The 9856-nt window shown below is 43.6% G+C and overlaps 1 protein-coding gene across 1 annotated transcript; it reads left to right on the plus strand.

The window, feature by feature from the left end:
* Positions 1-9856, plus strand: LOC308386498 (insulin receptor substrate 1-B). Its single transcript, XM_080866083.1, has 3 exons — positions 1-699; positions 2239-5379; positions 7400-9856. The coding sequence occupies exons 1-3, from the start codon at positions 351-353 to the stop codon at positions 7405-7407; spliced, it is 3498 nt and encodes a 1165-aa protein (XP_080722209.1). The 5' UTR covers positions 1-350; the 3' UTR covers positions 7408-9856.

Raw genomic sequence — 9856 nt, forward strand, 5'->3', positions numbered from 1 at the left:
GGCAACCTCAGACAGGTGGAGGAGACGTCCTTAAGCAGCTGAACCGCACCGTGGTTGGACTTGGGGACTGGGCTGGGCTGCGGGACGAGCGGCGGTGGACGCTGTGCACGCTCGGTGCGCGGATCCTCCTGCGGCTGCTGGATTCACAATATGATACCAAACCCAAAACATGCGTTGGCTTGGCTGATTCTCCCCATCCTGCGCCTCCTCACACATGCTGGACACTTAAACGTGAACGCGGGGAGGACGAGGGATAGTAGTTGCGATGGATAAATGAGGAATACGCATGGACATTATTTTTCCCCCTGAGAATAATTGTTTATAATAACCATCGCTCGCCTGTTTTGGCAATGGAGAACCAAGCAGCCGAGCCGCAGAACTATGAAGATGTACAGAAAAGCGGGTATCTCCGCAAGCATAAATCAATGCACCGGCGATTTTTCGTGCTGAGGGCGGCCTCGGAGCATGGTCCCGCTCGACTTGAGTACTACGAGAACGAGAAGAAATTCCGCAGTAAATCACCTGTGCCCAAAAAAGTCCTGAACCTGGAGACTTGCTTCAACATAAACAAGCGGGCAGATTCCAAGAACAAGCACATGATAGTGCTTTATACCCGCAGCGAGAGCTTTGCCATCGCTGCAGACAGCGAGGAGGTCCAAAATGAGTGGTACCAAGCAATGCTGGACCTCCAGGGCAACTGTAAGATATGAAAAGTGTGATGTGATTTCTTCTGTCTGTTTCTGCATCAGGCCTATCCTGCCGTAGGCTATTTGTTCTCCATACACTATTTTGGCTCGGCCATCCGGGTGTCTCTCTGCATATCACCGGCTCGAATTATTTGTATATTTTCTTTGATTTTTTTTTTTTTTTTTTTTTTTTTTTTTTTTTTAGGTTTGTAGGTTTTTGTGTTTTAATTGTACCCATATAGTATGAGCAATGCAGTTTGGAGGGTGATGTATTTTAACCAAGAGGCAGGTGGATCCTATTGAACGGGTTAGACCGACACGCTATGGGCGGCATGTGCTGTGTGTTTGTGCAGCACAATCTCAATAAGCAGTGCTTTAATACAGTCACAACCTGCGGATTATTATCCGTCAGCAAAAACATAATTTGATGCGTTAAACAGCATCCGCCTGTAAGAACACGAGATGATCGCTTCTTGTGACCAAAATGCAGTCCGTTTTCATACGACGGTGTGCTTCTGCATGGCGCAGTGGGCATATAGCAACCATCCAAGGGATGCATCATATAGTAGCAGCCTATCGCGGTGCACTCCGCTGGAGCCCGTGTTTTTGTTTTTCTGCACAGCTCCGACTGCTATTCGCCTAACCTACATTTGCGTTGCGCGGTGCTGCTGCTGGTAGGGAGGAGATGGCATCGTTAGTGCGCTCTGCGCTGGAAATTGTGTTTCTGTTGGTTATCCTCGTGTTTACGTTGTTATCCTTATGCCGGAGCTGAGCACCACCACCACCACCCACCCTGCCTGTTCTCCCTTTGCATTTCAGTTATTTGAGACTGATGGGCTTGCCCAGCTCTAATATGTGGTTGTGGAACCCTTAACAGACACACATTAGAGCACAGAAGACCCCCATTTTGTTCAGAGTATGGCTCAGGCACAGTCACAATAAAACAATGTCTGTTTATTTTAATTTTAATGTGCAGCTGATCGTAATTAGGCGAGAGTCTTGCAAAAAAAACAAACAAACAAAAAACAGAGAGAGATAGATTGAAGCACATTAATATATTATGTCTTATAATAATTTCTGTGGAGTTCATTGCTAATATTTTCTCTTTCTCTGGTGGATTGTAGCAAACCAGCAGACTGTTTGTTGTTTACTGAAAATAACACTGATTGTGAGAGGGGGGCTGGGGCGGGAGGGGGGATTCTGCAATTTGTTACTTGATTGGCACTGAGCAGAATTACAATGTCTTGTATCACAGTTGAGCATGATGCTTTTTAGTGGATGCTTTCTATAGCTTTTAAGGCTTAATTAATTATGAGCTGTAGCTTAAAAGTGATGGTGATGAATTGGCTGCAGCACAGCTGTTTGGCAGTATTCTTGCATATGGCAATTTACTTACGATAGAGTAACAAAGCATTACTTATTACTGTCATTTTGGCTTTCGTTAGTATTTCAGCAGGCTATGTTTGAATTAAACCCCTCTTTTTTTCTTGTATGTATGTGTGTAATCATTAAATCCCCTAATTGTTTTATTTATTCTTTACTATTTTTCTAGGTAAAACCCCTGAAGACTATGGAAGCAGTGGAGAGTGTAGCTCTCCATCTCCTGTTCCAACCTTCAAGGAAGTGTGGCAGGTCAAGGTTTGGCCTAAAGGTCTTGGACATGCCAGGAATTTAGTAGGCATCTACCGGCTGTGCCTAACTGACAAGACAGTCAACTTTGTCAAGCTCAACTCTGATGTGGCCTCTGTAGTGTTGCAGCTGATGAATGTCCGAAGATGTGGTCATTCAGAGAATTTTTTCTTCATTGAGGTGGGGCGCTCAGCTATTACTGGCCCCGGAGAGTTTTGGATGCAGGTGGATGACTCCGTGGTGGCTCAGAACATGCACGAGACCCTGCTGGAGGCCATGAAGGCCCTTAGTGAGGAGTTCCGTCAGCGCAGTAAATCTCAGTCTGTGGGAACATCATGTGGAGGTGGTACTGCTTCAAATCCCATCAGTGTCCCGAGCCGTCGTCATCACCCAAATCTGCCACCGAGCCAGGTGGGCTTCTCGAGACGGGCACGCACGGAGACCCCCGGAACAGGAGGCAGCAGCACGAGCACATCACCTACATCGCGCCACGGGTTTCCAAGGGCACGAACAGCCAGCATCGGAGCCAGGTCGGAGGAGAGTGGAGCAAGTGCCAAAGGGACGTGGGCCAGCTCCAGCCCAAGTCTCAATGGATCCTGCTCAACTACCCCAACTCTGAGACCCAAGCCCACCCGGGCCCCAACCCCTGCTAAGATTACCCTCAGCCTTGCACGTTACACACCTAACCCTGCTCCTTCCCCTGCGCCGAGTCTGTCCTCCAGCTCTGGTCATGGCTCAGAGTGTGGACTAGTGGGGGCAGCGGTGGGAGGCATGACGATCTGCTCCTACCCTCGTGTATCACAAAGAGTTTCTGTTTCAGGTTCACCGAGCGACTATGGATCCTCAGATGAGTACGGCTCCAGTCCCGGCGAGCACTCTCTGCTCCTACCAAGCCTGTCAGGACATCACGTACATGGAGAAGGCTCCTCTAGCTATATCGTCATGGGACAGCGAGAGAGTCTGCTTGGTTCCCATCATCGCTCCAAAGGCAGACGGATACTGCGGCGTTCATCCAGTCGTGAATCAGAGGCAGAACGCAGACTGCTCAGTAAGAGGGCTTCCCTGCCTGTGGCGTCCCACGAGCGGCTGACTCCACATAGAAAAGATGAAGATGATGAGGACGACAAAGAATACGCCATCATGTCGCAGAGCGCTAACACACAGCGAGCTGATTTGCACCATGATTCAGGCAGACTGAGAGTTGGGGGTGGGCAACTTGTAGGGGAGAATAGGAAGAGGTCTGACAAAAGCGGGGAAGAAGTGGACAGAGGCGCAGCTGTGGATAGTGGCTATATGTCAATGTTGCCTGGAGTGACATCTCCTCCTGTTTCACTTTCTCTCTCAATAGGTATTTCTGACTCCGGTACTAAACCCGGGGCAGATGACGAATACATGGCCATGACCCCCAACAACAGCGTGTCCCCCCCTCAGCATATCCGCCAGCCCAGTTCAGAGGGCTACATGGTCATGTCTCCCAATAGCAGCAGCTCCACAGACCTGCATGGACTAGGCATGTGGGATAGCAGGGGCAACATGGAGAGCCGGGCTGCCAGTGACTACATGAACATCTCACCTGTCAGCAGCCGCTCTGCTTGCAGCACACCGCCTTCCCATCCTGAACAGCACCAACTTCAACCAAAAATGTTCAACTCCTACTTCTCACTGCCACGAGCTTATCAACACACTCTCTATACTCGCTTTGAGGATGACTTGAACAAAGGAGAAGGAAAAAAAGATGGCAGTGGGCACGATAGTGCTGGACGGGGAGGAGGAGTTGGATATAGCAAGAGAAACAAAATTGCAATGGGCGCTGCTGGAAGCTGCCAACTTTCCATGTCTTCCTCTTCTTTCTCCTCTAGCTCTGCCAGTAGTGAAAGCCTCGAAGACAAGTCCATATCAGCGGGGAGAGGGTTAAGTTTATTAAGAACCGGAGCAGAATACAAGAGTGCAGGAACAAGCACGAAAGATGGGCGTCACCACCAAAAACGTGCATCGAGCAGTAAGAGTCCAAAGCAACAAAGGCGGGGTCGTCCCCTCAGCGTGTCTTCAGACATTACTAAAGCAAACACGCTGCCCAGGGTTAAAGAGAATCTACCGCCATCAGTGTCTCAGAATGTTGGTGAGTATGTCAGTATTGTCTTCAAGGAAGACAGTAAATATGGCGAAGGACGATGTGCAGGTTCCGAACGTCCTGTGATCCATGGAACGCTCCGACCCGTCAATCAACCGCTCCTCTGCCATGATAATCCTGCTAACCTTCCCCGCAGCTTCTCTGCACCATTGTCCACCTCTGCTGAGTACGTCAGCATGGATTTAGGGAAATCCTCAACACCAGTGACTCATGTTAGATCCACATTCAGCACCCAACAGGGCCCACCAGCTGTTTCCCCCAAGGCCCGACACGAGCACGGCACGTCCTCTCCTCTGGCCGCAGAGGGCAACGTGGGCTACAGAACAAAAATAAAGACAGCAGCAGCGCTGACAGAAGTCCCGCCTCCATTTACGGAGAGCAAAGCCTCAGATCCCAGCACTTCAGCACGACCTGCCATCCACTCTGGTCAACCCTTACCTGTGGAGCAGGAGACAGGTTTGGGCTTTTCCCCAGTCAAGTCCTTCCAGTCTCCGGAGCGGAGCAGCAGACTGGTCCGAGGTGACCAGCAGGGACGCCTAAGCCACTGCCCAGAGACATTTAATTCACCTCCCTCACTACCACGCCACGCATCCTCTTCTACCTCCCTCTTCCCAGAGGGCAGCCAGGCAGTGGGCCATCGGCATGGTTTGGACTGCTCACTGTGGGAGAGCGGGCAGGCTGCTAGTATGTCTGCCACACCTCCACCTCAAGCCTCCACCTCATCTGGAGAACAAGGCCTTAATTATATTGACCTTGACTTGGCCATTAAGGAGAGCCCTCAAGCTGGAGTGGAGCACACCGCTTCTGCCTACAACATGGGAGGAAGCGCTATGGGTAGCAGTGCTGGCTCCAGCCTCAACAGTTACGCCAGTATTGATTTCTATAAATCAGAAGAATTGAGAGCACACCAGAACAGTAGAAAAGATGGTCAAGGTAAGTACTACAAAGCCAGTTCATGTTGAATTATTTACTACTTGTAGAGTGATAAGTTATGATTAGATCTTTAGTGTTAAGAAAATTAAATATATATTCTGCAGATACATTTATAATTCTTTTTATATCATGGCTGGAGATTTCTGTTTTGTCAGTTTTGGCCTCAAGGCTAAACGACTACGTGTGTTTGACACTGCAGTTGTTTCCTTCAATTTAGAGAATAATTCAAATCTGGAAATGATTTTTGATGTGATTTCTGAAAATATCTACTTACTGTCAATCAAATAGTTAAAAACAATCCCGATCATTTAAGCAAAAAAGGCCAAAACTGTATCTCTATTAAGACAATAAATATCGTAACATCAGAATAATATAATCCATTTATGAAAAGATTAGATCAGCCCTAATCTTTGATGTTTAATGAGAGCAAGAAGAATATGTTATTGTTTTTAAATAGGCAAAAACACAAGTTAAAATATGATTCTTGATCATATTTGTCTAGCGAAAACTTTTTCATGTGAGTGCATAATCCACAGACAGAGCTCATGTCTGGGTCTTAGTCACTCTTTCTCCTTTCATCTTTTACTGATGTGTACCTTGGCTTCAAGCTGGTGGGCAGCGCCATATTTCCAGTCTGTGGGTTGTCTGTAGTCTCTTATTATCGCAAGTGGGTGTTCAGAGAGCAGAGCCAATTGATTTGTCTGCTGGTAATGAGCCATTTCACATAAATGGAGGTAGAGGGGACAGAACGCAAGCAAGGTGTTTATATTTATGTGTGGGTGTCCTGTTGGCTGTTGCATTTCACATGGCAGCTTCGAGGTTTCCCTCACATTGCTCAGATGACAGTTATTAAACGCTTAGTGACTGAATATGATTTTTGCATGCGCATGTCAAGAACTAAACCGTTAAAGACTGCATGTGAAAAATAAAAAATAAATAAAAAGGTTAATATTAATATTTGTGAGAGGAACAATCACATGCGCGCATTTTATTTATTCAGATAAAGAGCATTTATCCAATGCTATGAAAATGTCTGAACATGTAGCATGTGATCGTTATAAACTGGCAGCCAGTTTGGTTTTCCATTTAAAGGCATGTAAGGAAATTAAACCTCAATTAACCATCAGTTAAAACAATATTGAGTAATAATTAAAACACATGGGCTCTAATCCTAACTGTATGAAAGCTATAGTATGGCAAGCGCACACGGTCTATATAATACACTGTATTCACCTAAAGATTTTAAGAAATTAAGCAAAAGCTGGTCTTCATCAGCTGAATGGTGAAACAGAAATCTAGTGCACAAAGCTGCAAGCATACCTGGGTAGAGACGGCCAGAGTGTTGAGGCGGCAGACAGACATTTGACACTAATGATGCACGGGGCAAGTGGTTAGACTGACTCATAGCTTTTCAAACCGCACTTTCATTTATTTGCGCTCCTTTCCGAGCTTATCTTGATTAAGTATTTGCGGCTGCGCCGCGAGATTATTCTTTAATGAATTTATTTCACGGGATCCTTTTCTGTAGGTCACAAGCGATAAACCCAAGATGTTTGCTTGTCGGTGCCGCTGACTTCATTTTCCTGACAGGATCAGAGTCAGGGCAGTGACTTCTTGTTGCTCAGGTGGATCATAAAGGGAAGAAACATATGAAAATGCCTGGAGCTGATAAAGCTTGACACAGAGACACATAATATTGACATCTGCAACAGCGTGCATGAAACCAATCAGAAAATCCTTTTAGAAAGATATCTAGGGTCATGTGATATTTACCCAACCAGCCATCAGGAGCTCTAGATTAAACAAAAGCAATATGCTTTGGTGAATAGATCACCTAGCATGAGCTGCCTTTTTTTCTCTAACATTTTCTGTGTGGAGACTTAAATCTAATTTACTTTGATTATTCCGTAAATTGTGGTGAGTATATATACTTTAAAAATAAAGCACAATAAGGAGCAATAAAAAGAAAGCTGTGGTATACGATTGAAGCTCACGCCTATCTTTGATTCTTTCCTCCCAGACTGTTGATCTCCATCTTCGTCTTGGATCTCAGAGTGACAGTCCGTCAGGGGACGGGTGGCAGCCCGATCTGTTGCCACAACAGAACTGTACACTGGAGTCTGAACACTGAAACCCTGGAAAACTCATCCCCATCCCGTCTGCTGTTTTCTGTCAACCAAACGTGTGCCAAACACACCACACACACAGACACACACATACACACACACATATACACAACACACAGTCACAGGGTAAAGAAAAAGTTTCTTTTTTTTTTAACCTTGTTTTTAATAATAAAAAAACGAACATCTGATTATCATTTAACTTCATATAGATAAAGGATGACAGTTAGGTGTGTAATGGTGTGAGCTCACAGGTGGCCATTATGACATTCATGGACAGCCTGTTCTTCTTTTTGCCTACTTGATCTATATTATCATGTTACTAACGCTCGTATTTCAAAAACACTTTCAGGGAATCTCAAAAAATGTCCTTATTTGCTTTTAATTGATGTTTGAGCCAGTCTATTGGAATCTTGTGTCTCAAGATTTCAAGTGGCAGCTGCTATAATGAAGCAATCTCAGCTGAGTTTTAATGAGTGTTAATTATTGGATCCTGTGGTTTTTGCCTTTGTATTACTATTTATGCTACACCATCCTTTGTCCATGTAAGTTAAAGGATCATCAAACTGAGAAGGAAAACGCAGTTTGGCAGAGGGCTCATACACGTACACACCCTGCCACTGTAAATGTATTTGATTTATCATACACAGTTGCAAAAAAAAAAGACTTTACACTTATTGATCGCTGGTTTTGTGCTACCGAAGGACTTCAAAATGTGCTTCTTTCTGGGGTGGTGGATGGAATTGGCAACGGATTTGCGCTATAGAGATGAAAACACAGTTTCCTGTCAGTTTTTTGCAGACAATAGGGAAGTGGTTGTGTGAAAATCCCACATAGCTTATGCAATCTTTGTGAAATGCATTAGAGTGTAAAGTCTGTGTTTTTTCACACAGAATTCAGCTTTATCCCCAAAGCTCCACATGTGCACTCACACAGGATATATGTTTATGTAGCCGCATAAACTTAACATGTCCCATCATGCCATGTGGTTCGTTTTCAAAATGTAGCCATTGTTAAAGCCTAGTGAAAGCTCCTCTGTGGTATTTTGGGATATTTAATGGATTTACTTATACACTATGTGGTGTTCAGGGTTTGATAGGAAACTCATGATCCCCTTCATCGTTATTCCCAAACCTAAGTGACAGTTTAATAACCTTCAGTAGCTGCAGCTGGCATAAGAAAAGTAATTTCACTAGACTCATATATGCTGTATTTGTTTTACAGCATAAATCCAGCAGAAGAAGTCACATGAAAGCCTTCGCTGTCATACAGGCATTTTATGAAAGTGATTGATGTCACAATTATACAGAAAAAAACTTACATAGATGCTCAAAAATCAATTCATTAACCATGAATGAGCGAAACACTTGATTAAAATGACCAGATTGACCTAATATTCTTGCTTGTCTGCTTTGGCATAGAAGAAAAAAATGTCAGACTTAATTTAAAAACAACAGATATACCAAATTTTGTCCAAATTATGAATAGTCCATTCTAGCTCTTCTTTATGTTTGACTGAGAAGAATCGCTACGTAAGCAGTTATTACACATGAACTGAGCACACGCGACAGCTTTCTAATGAATCTGAGCGCTCAAGTTATCCCCCAATTCCACTTGATAACCGTACATTGGCTGAGACTGACACATGACTGTCAAATTACACGATTCCAATGCCACACAGCCAGTTGAAAATAGTAAGTTAAATCAAAATGTAAGCCATCTTTGTAATTAGTGTATAAAAGAAAACAAAATCAGTAAATATCTTAGGAAAAGAATCAATTTTGGAGTCCCTAACAGTCCCTTCATGTTTTTATGAGGACAGATCATACACAATATTACAAGGCTGTGTGAATAAAAAAACAAAGAATGCAATGATTTGCAATTCTCATAAACCCAAATTTTAACTCACATTAGAATATAGGAAAACAAATATCAAGTGTTCAAATGGAGAAAAGGTACAATTTTAATTAAAATAGCAGCTCATTTCCAAATGAGCTAATGTTTTTCATGAAATAGTAAAAAATCTGATATATTTTCTAAGCCTTACTGTGAATAAAATTTGGGTTTATGAGCTTTACAATTTGTTGAATCCTATTTTTATTTACATTATGCATTTTGAACAATTGTGTAGCACAAAATCATTGGAAACATCAAAGTGTAAACACTTTTTGCAACTGAGCTGTTATAACTGTATATTATACTATAGTGTATACTATAGTATAGAATAACAGAAACTATAGTACGTGCTGTACTTTTTCTCATTTGCATAACAGTTAACACAATTCTTATATAAAGTAACACATTACAATGGTATACAAAATATACAGTATACATATATTGATTAATACTATTTA

This window comes from Rhamphochromis sp. 'chilingali' (assembly GCF_963969265.1).
Source record: "Rhamphochromis sp. 'chilingali' genome assembly, chromosome: 19".
Classification (NCBI taxonomy): domain Eukaryota; kingdom Metazoa; phylum Chordata; class Actinopteri; order Cichliformes; family Cichlidae; genus Rhamphochromis; species Rhamphochromis sp. 'chilingali'.